This window comes from Chenopodium album, chromosome 8, assembly GCF_948465745.1.
Source record: "Chenopodium album chromosome 8, dcCheAlbu1.1, whole genome shotgun sequence".
Taxonomy (NCBI): Eukaryota; Viridiplantae; Streptophyta; class Magnoliopsida; order Caryophyllales; family Amaranthaceae; genus Chenopodium; species Chenopodium album.
The window spans coordinates 24772491-24785404 of record NC_137841.1 but is presented as its reverse complement, the minus strand read 5'-3'; the positions used below and the strand labels follow the sequence as shown (position 1 = coordinate 24785404).

General features: G+C 34.4%; 1 protein-coding gene across 1 annotated transcript; it reads left to right on the top strand.

Annotated features, from left to right (window-relative positions):
- Positions 1–8603: 8603 nt before the first annotated feature.
- Positions 8604–12006, top strand: LOC145642847 (BTB/POZ domain-containing protein At5g03250-like). Its single transcript, XM_081694012.1, has 4 exons — positions 8604–8880; positions 10003–10072; positions 10193–11413; positions 11497–12006. Exons 1-4 carry the CDS (start codon positions 8822–8824, stop codon positions 12004–12006), a joined length of 1860 nt encoding a protein of 619 aa, XP_081550138.1. The 5' UTR covers positions 8604–8821.
- The last annotated feature ends 908 nt before the right edge of the window (positions 12007–12914 follow it).

The following is a 12914-nucleotide window of genomic DNA, read 5'->3' as shown; positions in this document are numbered from 1 at the left end:
TTCAATGGGATTTGTGTAGGGAATATTTCAAGCGTTAATCCCCTAGCTTGAACCCCACTGTGATCATACACTAAAGTACGGTGGCGTCCAAAGGGAAAGAAGATAGAGCAAAAGAGTCGCCAACAAGTTTTTTTAGGAACTTGTAAACCGTTCACGAGGTGAAGGTTACACCCCTTAACGATCCAAGAGATCGTCAACTCCATAAGGTCTTGAATCAAATAGGGTTCGGGGATGAAGGTACAAATCCAACCTAAAAGAGATTGAACCTGCCCTAATAATAAGCCTCTACTTTATTCTGATCGTATTCATGTGCGCTTTCTGATTAACATGCAATCAATAGGATTAACCCTAAACCTGTTTATCTATGTTGGTTGATATTAATGCACAAATAAATCTATTATTGGCGATCACTTGAGTTATAATCAAATTAACCCTAAACAAGATTATTAATATCTTATTAAGCGTGATTACAAGTACCAATTCCCTTAAACATGCATAAAAGGTGTGATCAAGCAATAACAATAAATAACAAGCAACATAATAAATCATCATAATAATTAAAATAATCATGTTAAAGCATAATAATAGCAAGATCCTAGGCATGATACTAACAAGATTATAATAAACCCTAGCATGTCACTAAGCAATAAAGATCAAATATTTAGCCCTAACATGATACTAACATGAATATTAGGAAAGAAAATAGAAAGCATCATAACAATCATACTTAGTATTAAATTTACCCTAGACATGATACTAGGAATCATTATAACAACCTAAGCATGAACTCTACATAATAACATAAATAAAAACCATTAAAGTACTTACTTTGATGCCTCGTAAATCTTTCTAATAACAAAATACACACGTTAGTAACTTTAAGGAAAATAATAAACAAAACAATTAAATTAAATAATAATTGAAATAGAGATTTGGGGCCAAACCCTCAGAAATTAAACCTTTCACGTCTAGGGCGGCGAAGGCAACTTCGAATATGGCTAGGTGTATTTAGATCTAATGAATGCGGAATTTTGTTTGAGAAAAGCTAGTTTAGAAAAGAGAGAGAGAGAGTAATCAAGAGAATCTTGATGAGAGAATGACAGATTGTAGATTAGAATTGGTGATAATTGGTTATCGAAAACGGAGTTTTTACGACATTATTTATAAAGAAAATGAACCAAAAAGATAAAATATCGAAACAGAGTTATGGCGCAGATAAAATTGAATTAGCGCCAACGCTGGCTATTGGCGCCAGACGCCAACATTAGCGCCAGGCGCCAATGCTATAGCGCCAGGCGCTACAGCTGGCGTTTGGCGCTGATTCAGAAATTCACGCGTTTTCTTAAAATCAGATAGAAATTGCCGTACAGGAGGACAAAATCGTATCTTCCTCAAAAAACGTTCTTTGATTTTAATTAAAACTCTAAAAAGTCAACAAAAGTCAATTTATCAATGCTAATTGAATTAGGAATGAAAAGAACCTTCTAGAAGAATCTAGAAGACTAAAACCATTCCTAATTGCATTAGGAATGATAAATCTATATTAGGCCCTCCCCTAGATCATTGGGCCGCATATAAGGCTCAAACCGAGCCCAGTTTGGTAGTTTGGCCATAACTTCCTCAATATTCATTGGAATTGGGCTTATAATATATCGTTGGAAAGCTCTTTTCAAGCCCCATCCAACTACACTACTATTGGACCCATATCATGGACCAACCAAACTGGATTGGCTGTTTTCTTAAAATAAGTTTTCAAAAAACAGAGAGAACAAAAAAGAAATTAAAACTATCTGCAACACTAGACTTTCCACACTTTCACCTCATTCGATTATGATTCGACGTAAAAGGTACTCATCACTGGGTTTGGTTTTGGGGAGACACAAATGGGTGTCTACAATTTGCTAGCAGTGGAAGAGCAGGAAGAGGCTTCAATTAAAAATACAAAAGGTGATCTTGAAATAATTTTTATTTTTTTCTTGCAATAATAATAAAAATAATATACAAACAAACATCAGAAATACGAACCAAACAAAAATAAATGGTAAAATACGGAGTCTTGAAATTGTTATATTCAAGATCAAAACAATGGTAAATCACATTATATTCAACAAGTACATTGTTATTGTACAATACCAAAAAAAAAAAATTAAAAAATTACAATGAATTATAATGAAATTCAACTCAGAAACTGAAATTGTAAAACAATAATAAAAAAAAAAAAAAAAAATTACAACATCAAAACAATATTCCAAAATCAAAGTCTTGAATCCTTGTTGCATGAATTAACACCTGCATCAATTAAAACCCAGAAATTATTAAAACTAAAAAAAAATACGAGAAACAATAACCCTGAAAACTCATGCATGAAAGAGAAAGAGAAAATCAATCCAGAAAACCGCACAAACAATGAATTATAATGACAAAATCAATTAACCCAAAATCAAACCCAACAATCAATTAAACCCAGCAAACCCAGAAAATCAATTAACCTAAAACTTTCGAAAATCAATTAAACCTAGAAACTTCGAAAAATCAATTAAGTGCAAAAAATGACAAAATCAATTAACCCAAATAATTCCAAGATCAATTACACCAATAAATTTCGAACAATATTACAACAATCAAACCCAAAAAAATTCAGGCATATAACATAAATAATTAAACCCATAAACCCTTACCCCGAATAATTAAACCCAGAAACATGCACTAACCTCAAATTTGACCTGAAAATAAGTGGACTTGATGGCGGCGGTGGTTAGTGGCGTCGGTGGTGGTGGGCAGAAGACAGAAGAGAGGTCGGAGATCGAGACATAAGAAGACAGAGAGGACAGAGAGGGGAGAGAGGACAAAGAAGAGAGGTCGGAGAGAGAAGGAGGGGAGGAGAGGAACGCCGGCGCCGATCGAGATCAGAGGAGAGAGAAGGAGAGGCGCCGATCGAGATCAGAGGAGAGAGAAGGAGGTAGGTTAGCTTATATTAGGGTATATATAAAGGAAAAGGCCAGTTTTTTTTTTTTTTTTGGAGCACCGGTTCAAACCGGTGGCCTTTTTATTTTTGGCACCGGTTTGAGCTGAACCGGTGCCATTGTTCTTGGTCTAAATCCCCGCCCAATTGTAGGCCGGTTTTTGGCACCGGTTTGGCCTGAACCAGTGCCAATTGGGGGTTGCCTTTTTGTATTTTTCTACTAGTGTATGGCCGGAAGATGTACTCTAATTAAATCTGTCCTTAACTCCTATCCCCTTTATGTCATGCAAACTACTTTGCTTCCTAGTGCCATCACTAAGGATCTTGAGAGGAGTTGTAGGAGGTTCCTTTGGAATAAAGTGGATAAATCTCATTATCTTCCTAGAACTAGTTGGGAAAAGGTTTGTCTCCCTTCCGGGTTAGGAGGTCTTGGTATGCGTAATCTTAGGAATTGGAATCTTGATTTTATGGCTAAACTTGGTTGGAGAATCATTCATGAACCGGATAAGCTTTGGGTAAGAATTCTTTGTGCTAGATATTTTAAATGCTCCACCTTCCTTAATAGTATCCCTAATTCTAATGATTCCCCTCTTTGGAAGGATATTCTCAAAGGGAAGGATCTTCTCTTGAAGGGTATTTCGTATAGAATAGGGAATGGAAGGGATATATGTCTTTGGTTCCATCATTGGGTGGGGGATAAGCCCATTTACTTAGTCATTGACAAACCTATTCCTAACTCCATGGCTCATTGGAAGGTTAATCATATTATTGACAATGGAATGTGGAATACTAACAAAATCAAGCATATCATACCGGATTACCTTTGTAAACTTATTGAAAGTATTCCACTTCCTAGAGTTGCCTCGATGGAGGATACTTTATGTTGGGGAGTGGAGACAAATGGAAAATTTAGTATCTGGAGTGCTTACAAGCTTGCTTCTAATTTTGTTACTCATCATTCTTTCCCCTCTATTAATTGGAAGAAATTATGGCATATGCCTATCCCTTTTAAATATAAAATGCTTGTTTGGAACATTTGTCATCACATTCTTCCTACTGCTACTATTTTGGCCTTGAGAATTGATAACTTCGACCCAATTTGTACAAGATGTAACCTCAGTGATGAGAGTCATATGCATTTGTTTAGGGATTGCGTTAATACTAGAACCTTGTGGTCTAGGATTTTTGGCCTAAATAAAATGGATAAAGACTTTAACTATAATATTTTTTTCAATCTTAATTGGGAAGGTTGGGTTAACTATAATCTAGGGATGAGTACTACTTGGAAGGTTGCCTTCTCGATTGCCTTGTGGCACATTTGGAAGGCACGAAACTACACTGTTTTTCAACAAGCTGTGTATCACCCTATTTCGTTATTTAATAAATATAAGTTGGACTTGGATGCTACTCTCAACACTTTTCAGGGCAATGCTAGACTTCCTGTTAATCTGATCCGGGAATCAAGGTGGCAGAGGCCTTTGGGAAGCTGTGTCAATATCAATTGTGATGGTGCGTGGCAAGGAAAAGAGAAGGCTGCTGTAGGGGTGGTGGCCAGGCTCTCTGATGGCACATGGTTCTTTGGTAAGGCATGGAGCTTTGCTGCTAACAGACCTACTCACGCTAAACTTATGGCTATCCATGGTGGTATGCAAATGGCGATGGACGCTCAACTCAAGGATGTCATCATTGAGACAGATGCTTTATCCCTTAAGCGCACAATTCAGGACGTGGCCAAGCATCAAACTCATGATTTGGCAGCGATTCTTATGGATATGCAAGCTCTCCTCGGCAAGGATGCTCGTTTGACTTCAATTATATGCCAAGGGAAGCGAATCAGGTGGCTCATATCCTTGCTAATTTGGCTGTACAACAGGGAGGTGGTGCTAAATTCTTTGATGAATCTCCTTCTTGTACTCTGAACTCTTATGAGGAGGATATCACTACGAGTATTTAACTGCTTTAGCATTATTGTTCATTTTCTAGAGAGTTCTGTTGGCAATTATCATGTGTTTTTGCCTGATTTAGTGATGTGTAACATGGTTGCAGGAGTGATTTGTAATTTTGGGGTTGGATTATCTGCAGGTAGTTTTCATACTAGGCCTATGGGGTGGAACTTTGTCTTGTTTGTTAAGCTTATGCTTGTGAACCTTGATTATCGTTAATGAATGATTTGCCTTTTTATGTTAAAAAAAAAAGAATTAGAATACAATGACAAAATAACTTGTTTTGTATTTATTTTGTTTTTGTTCTACATTCTAATACTTGTATTTATACATAAATGTGAATTAATAAAACATGATTTATTATAGCTAAGATGGTAATACATGTTGTTTTCATTCAATGAGGTTTTGGGTTCGAATCTCTTTGATGCATTTTTTATTGAGAACATTGAATGCAACATGATGTTAAAGGTCGTTGAATGATGATGTGGCGTAGTACTTGTGTAATAAAGGATACATGTGGCACATACACAAATTTAGATACTCTTTTTAATATCCCTACCTTATAAAAAGTAGGAGATTGCTCTTATGAATAATGCATGAACCATTATACCCCTTCCTACCTTATAAAAAGTAGAAGATTGCTCTTATGAATTGTGCTCGCACCATTATACCCCTCAAAATGTTTATATACCTTATTACCCTCATATGTAATTTTCCTAATTTCTCATTGCATTGGGAAATTTTCCATACATTTTCTTAACCATTTTTGAGTTTTGAGCTTTCTTCTCCTTTCTCTGTTCACCTTCCTTGATGTACTGATTGTCTGATTACTCATGAACATTTTTACTTTCTATTTCTTCTCCATCTCTGTTCACCATCCCAAAATTATATAAGAACAATTTAAATCAAAATCACTTAGTTTCCAATTGGTCATATATTTATAAAATTAATATACTTCTTAACGTTTCACCCCTATATATTGTAGTACGAATTGGTATAATTTTAAGAGCTTTCACATTTTTTTTAATGTGAAAGATTGATTTGATTATTATCTACAAGTTTCCATTTGCTATTAATTCCAAATTATAAATTTTTTTACCAAATTTAAGTAGTACCGTTAAGCTCATTTGCAATTGTATTAGTATTTTAAGAGGAGAAAAATAAGGGGCTTTAGCAAGGATGTGAAGTGTTGATCGAATGTGGGTACGTGAAAATGAGAATTGCCAGAAAGTTGAATATAGATAGTGAATGATAATAAGAAGAATGATGAATTTGGTTATTTGCCTTTTCTTGCTCTATATTTCACAATCTTCCTAGCAATATTATCTTGGCTTGGTGACTCCATTAGATGGATGAATTTGAAAAACCCATCAATTAATTAGAAATTAAATGGAAATTGAAATAATAAATTAAAGTTTAAAATATTTTAAATTTAATGGGGGTTATGGTTTAATTACATGAAAATATTAGTCACTGGACATCTAAAGGTTGTTGCTTTATGTGGGTGTTTTTTTCTTTATTTTGTGAAGGTCAAAAATCAAAATTAACGACTTACCCATAATTGTGTTTAAAGGACATTGAGGCTAATGAAATTAATTTATGATTGTGCCGAAATAGATGTATAGGAAGAAAAGAAACCAAACTGACTATGTGAAAAGGGGAAGAAAGGTAAGAAGGGATTCAATGGAATTATCAAGGGTGGACAAAGAAGCTATAAGTGGAGCAGCGTAGAGCTAATACCTGCTAATTTAACTACAAAGCTAAATTCTTAAAAGCATTTTGTCTAAGTTCATTTTTTACTTATTTGTTAGCTTTTGAGAATTGTTAAATCATGTGTAATTAACTCCATGTGAAGTTCAAACACAAGCCAAGAAAAATTAAGCCGAAAGGGCTGGCCACCCCGCTCGTAACGTGAGCGATGGCTGCCCTAGTATAGTATAAAAAATATGTATATTATAAATGAGGTTTTATAATAAAAATTATGTGATAAAATATAGAAAAATATTAAATTAGTTACCTTTGTTGTAAATAAAGGAGTAATATAGTACAAATTAAATAGTATAAAAATATTTAAGTAAGATAAAAAAGATAATCTCACAAACAATAATGGAATAATATCGGTGTGTCATGATTCAAATCACTAACTTGAAGATGAATTTTGACGCAACCAAGGTGCTCAATTGTATTCGTCAGCACTTTCCTTAAGGTTAACATACCATTTCCCCACAGAGACACGTACTTTTGGGTGGAAAGTTTGAGTCAAGTAACTTATGCCCAATAGAGAATGTGTTTAGACTGTTGTGCTTGATTTATTTTTTAAGTCTAAAAGTCAGGATAAAAAAAAATGATTCTTCTATTTATAGAGAAACATGAAAGAACATAGAAGAAGAATCTCAAGCAACAAGGGAGGAGAATAATCACCTTAAACATCCTCTTAAATGGAGGGTTATGAGAGTTATTACTTATCAAAAGAATAATGGTGGTGATTAATCTCCTTAGCTTGAACATCTTATAGTAATTGTATGACATGGGGGCCACATCATCTGCCTAGTCATGATAACACTTGGCGAGCTTTAACATTTAACTAGTACATACCTCTAGTGTTGCCCCTGAATTCCGTTTTTTGAAGAGTGTACTTATTTTTATACATCCTTCGGAGTTTTTTATGGTACCCATTTTAACTATTGTTACTTGTAAATAAATTACTATTGCCTCTAGTATTTTAATGTCACATTTGAACTTTTGGCATTATTAGCTTGACCTAGTTCGACCAATGTTCCTCTTTGGGTTTAATACTTCCCACAATCGAGTGATCCTCTCTTTCAAAATCTAGTCTTGTCTCTTGTTATTTATATCTAAATCCTTGATCAAATGATAATATGTGAAATTTTAAAAAACAAAAGATAGATAATGACACATTATAAATCTTTTTATGTAAGGGTATTTAATATGAAAACTGTATAAATTTAAGGGAAAAGATATATGGGCTGCATTTAAGATGCTAAAAGTGGAAAGAATTGACAAAAAACAAACATTTATTACACCGATTTACTCGTGAATTGTCGATAAATTTCCGACTTAATACTAAAAAAGGAAGTACATTAAGGGTCTGTTCTCTTCAGCTTATTTTCAGTTCAGTTCAGTTCAATTTAATTCAGCTCCAATAAGTTCAGTTTAGTTCTTAATTTTCTTCTCTCATAAAATATTCAGTTCAATTCAGCTCGGCTCCAATAAATTCTGTTCAGTTTAGTTCAGCTCGGTTCATTCAATCAGAACAGGCTCTAAATGCTTATGGGTTGTAGCATTACCGTAAATTTGAATTAGTGCTTAATTGGGAAATGTATAGATGTATCATGTATTTTATATGGTATTATGGTAAGAGAAAGGTAAAGAAAAAAAAAAATTAGTGTATGATGTAAAATGAATATAAACAGCTAGTACATACAATATTTTGGATCACCCATAAAAATATATGCACTACATTATGTGACAAAGAAAGTATTAATGGAATATATTACGGAATAAAACAATTATATTAAAGTGGGGATGTAATCCGAAGATATAACAAATTAACAATTAACAAGGTGCATCAAAATTAAGTTGTTTTGCCAACTCCTAATATCATGGTTTTTTCTAGATGAAACATCCTATTGAATAGATTAATTCTTTCTGACCTTTTACCTACCTTAATACTCGCAACTTATTTTCTCATTTAGATGCTTTTCTATGTTTTATTATTTCCCTTTTTATTTGTTTTTATATCTTTATGGTAGGAAATTTTGGATTTAATAACAACTAAAAAAACCACACATTTTTTTTTTTTTTTGTCTTGTGTCATTTTAATGTTTGCTCATTTTCTTTCTTTCTTTCTCAGTTGAATGGTTAATTAGTGTGTATAATTCATCTATTAGATTACATGGCATGCATGAGAATTGGCTCTAAATCTGACTCTTTGCGTCGTGAAGGCCAAACTTGGTATGTTACGTTACTTTCTTTCATCACTTGTTCATTTTATCATCTTGATTAGTAGTTTTGAGTCGTTGAACCAAGGATTTTAGACGGATCCATATAGTTTTAAGGAAAAGAATTTTACGTTCTTTCTTTTTAGGACGGGAGGATAAGGGAAATTCCTATCGATTATAATTTTTTGTTGTACTTGTAATTGTTTGGAATGAAAAATGTTAAAAAAAAAAAATTGTGAAATTATAACTAAATGGTTTGTAGTCAAAATGACAATAAAAGATAGCTTATCAATGTATTTGTAATAGATGGAAAAGTTTAATAGAAGATTACAAAATACTTGTTATTGTTTTTTGCTTATTGTGCTGTTGAGTAATTACATGTGATTTGATATGGAGGAATGAAACCTGCACTATAATCAATTTGAGCTTTAATTGGTATTATGGAAAATTAATTTTCTTTGTATCATAAACATTTCTTTTAGATATATGTTATAAACAAGAAAAAATATAAAATTTATCAATAATAGGAGTATATTATAAACTATAAACAACAACTTGTTTTGATTGTTAAAGTATAAGGAATAAATAATACTATGTGATGGCCAAGATATGGGATGAAATCTCGCTTACAAACATGTTGAACGGGTGAAAATAATATTGGTGTTATTTTGTGTTGTCTTTATTATTTTCTTTCATTTTCTATTACATGAAACATTGAAATTTAATACATTTTAGTAACATGTCAAAATCTAATGAAGTGTTGATTGATTAATGTTGTGATTTTTAGTTTCTTTGTACAACTTTAAGTTGTTTTCATATATATTTTACTAAAAGATACAAGTAATGAAATATTTGCATTCAAATTGTATGTTGGCAAACGCAAAACTCAAAATATTACTTGTATATATTGTACTGAAGAATTGTCTTAAAAAAATAAAAAATAAAAAATAAAAAATAAATATTGTACTGAAGAATTATTGTAGTGAATACTTTTAGCCTTTTAAGTTTGGTATTAGTTCAATATTTCCATAGAATACTTCTTTACAATTTTGTTGGTTTCCAATTGTATCCTTTTTTTTCTGTATCTATTTTTTTTTTCTTCAAATATTTGAATATCAGTATCTTATATTTACAGGATTTGTTCATCTGGTCTTGCAAGTGATGTTACCATAGATATTGGTGATATATCTTTTCACTTACACAAGGTATAATGATTTTACATCCATATATATATGTAAATTAGTTATTAAATATGTGTGATTATTTTCATTGTGTTGTATACTTGTATGTGTTTAATCTATTCTTATACTTTCGTATTTTCGTAGTTTCCCTTGATCTCAAGAAGTGGACTGCTAGAGAAGCTTATTGGAGAGTTCACAAGTGAGGATGGATCAAGCTGCATCGTCAGACTCGATGAAGTACCTGGTGGATCCAAGGCATTTGAACTTGTTGCTAAATTTTGTTATGGAATGAAGCTTGAGATTAATCCCTCCAACGTAGTCCCTCTACGTTGTGCAGGAGAATACCTCGAAATGACTGAAGAGTATGGGGAGGGAAATCTCATTGCCCAAACTGAGGCCTTTTTTAGTGAAGTATTCAGCAGCTGGACAGACTCGATGCAGGCTCTTGTGACCTGTGAAGAAGTTCTCGAGCAAGCAGAGGAAGCTCATGTTGTGTCAAGGTGCATAAATTCCTTGGCGATTAAAGCATGTTCGGATCCTAGCTTGTTTGGATGGCCAGTTAGTGGACAAAGTAAGAACTCCAAAGAGAAGTCTTTATGGAACGGGATTTCATCAGGGAGTAAGTCACAGATTACTACTGCTGATGATTGGTGGTATGAGGATGTATCTTCTCTTAGTTTTTCGCTTTATAAGAGGCTTATTAAAGCTGTTGAAGCAAGGGGAATGAAACCTGAAAGAGTTTCTGGTTCAATCATGTTTTACGCTAGGACTAATATCCCTCTTTTGAATAAGCAAGCTGAAAAGGATACAACCAAGCAAGGATCAGAGACTTCAACTACTCTGTTGTCTGAAGTTGACCAAGGGAACCTTCTTGAAGACATCGTAAATCTACTTCCTACACAAAAAGGCGTCACACCAACCAAATTTCTGCTAAGGCTACTGAAAACTGCTATGAACTTACATTGTAATCCGCCTTGCTTGGAAAATTTGGAGAAAAGGGTAGGAGCTCAACTAGACCAAGCCACATTGGTAGATTTGCTAATTCCAAACACAGGGTTTGCGTTAGAAACATTGTATGATATTGATTGTGTTCAGAGGATTGCCGATCATTTCATGAAAATGCAGTTAGGCGTGTCTGGAACAACTTCTCCTACAACAGCAGAAGATGGTGTCCAGTTGATAAATGCATCTGAATCTATTGCTTCCATGACTTTGGTGGCCGAACTTATTGATTCTTACCTTGCAGAGGTTGCCCCTGATGTCAATGTTAAGGCTCCCAAATTCCAGGCTCTTGCTGCTGTGATCCCTGATTATGCAAGGCCTAGATATGATGCTTTCTACCATGCCGTTGATATCTATCTTAAGGTATCGCCTATTTCCTTTTGTATGTTCCAAATAATAGAGATAGTAACAATACATTAAAAATCCTTATATGCTACTTATTGCAGGCACATCCATGGCTCACAGAGTCCGAGAGGGAGCAAATTTGCAGGTTAATGAATTGTCAGAAGCTGTCACTAGAAGCCAGTACTCATGCAGCACAAAATGAGCGGTTGCCACTTCGAATGGTAGTCCAAGTCCTTTTCTTTGAACAACTAAGACTTCGAACTCAGATCTCTGGATGGTTTTTCTTGTCTGATAACCTCGATAGCTCGCAAAATAGAGATCAAGATGAGATTGTGGATCAGGATCGAGCTTTAGTGGTTGCTGGTGATGTGAGGAATCGAGTTTCTGAGCTTGAGAAGGAATATCAAACTATGAAAAAAGAGATACAGAAAATGACTAAGACCAAGAAAAAATGGAGCATATTTTCGAAAATGTTTGCCAGACCTAAACCGCGTGCTCAGTTAATCCAGCCAAAATCTGGGCTTACAAAAGTGCAACAAGCATCTCTTCTCAAAACCCAAGAGCTGGAGAATACAAAGTTTACAGAGTTAGATGGTACAAATCAAAATTAGAAGGGTAATGATTTTGTGTTTGCTTCTCATTTTCTGTTTGGTACTTTAGTTTTAAAGACTCCTATGTTCTACATTTTCTTGTTAGAAAGGTTCTTTTATGTTGCAGAATTCGACACTCATGACTTTTTTCTACTTAGTTCGTTGTAATGTAAGTTATTGCGTTACTGTCTTACTGATTTACCTACACTGCTTCCTCTCCCTAAGTTTTCGAGCAAGCTTGATCAGAATAAGCATTGGACATCTTGTTTTGATATAATCCAGCTTGAAAGTTTATTAGTTTGTGTGGCATTTTTGTTTTCTAGATTTGACAGTCCTTTTGGTAAATTACGGAAGAGGGTGTTTCGTTTACTTATTCTGGCAGTATGGTAACAAAGTAAAACACCTACTTCCGCTAGGGTTTCGAGGGTAAGGGCAGCGACGGTCGGCGGTTTTAAGGGTACGAGGCTGGGTTTTCGGGCAAGTTAATTTTTTCCGACGAGGGGAGAATTCTTCTAAGGAAGGTGCGATGGGTTCCGATTTGGAGAAGGGAAGGTGCGGCACCTATCAGCGAGGACTGGGCGAGATCCGACGAGGGCTAGGCCAGCTTCGGCGATGTGGTTTTGCGGTGGGGGTAAGTGGGTAAGGTAGTGGGATGGTGTGTGTAGTGGTGGCTTAGGAAAGGGAATGGGAAAGTCTAGGGGAGGGTGGGGAATCAAGATAGAAGAATTTGAGGTAAACTCAAAAATAAAAATAGGTGAAGGGAATGAAAAAAATGACAAACAAACAGCAACAAAGGGAATGAGGCATGTTCATTCCCTTTCCCTTTGATTATTAACCCCAACCAAACGGCCCCTCAATATAAAGTGTTTCTATAGACAAGTTTAAACGTCAAAAATCAAATGCATCAAATGATATAATCATGAAAATAA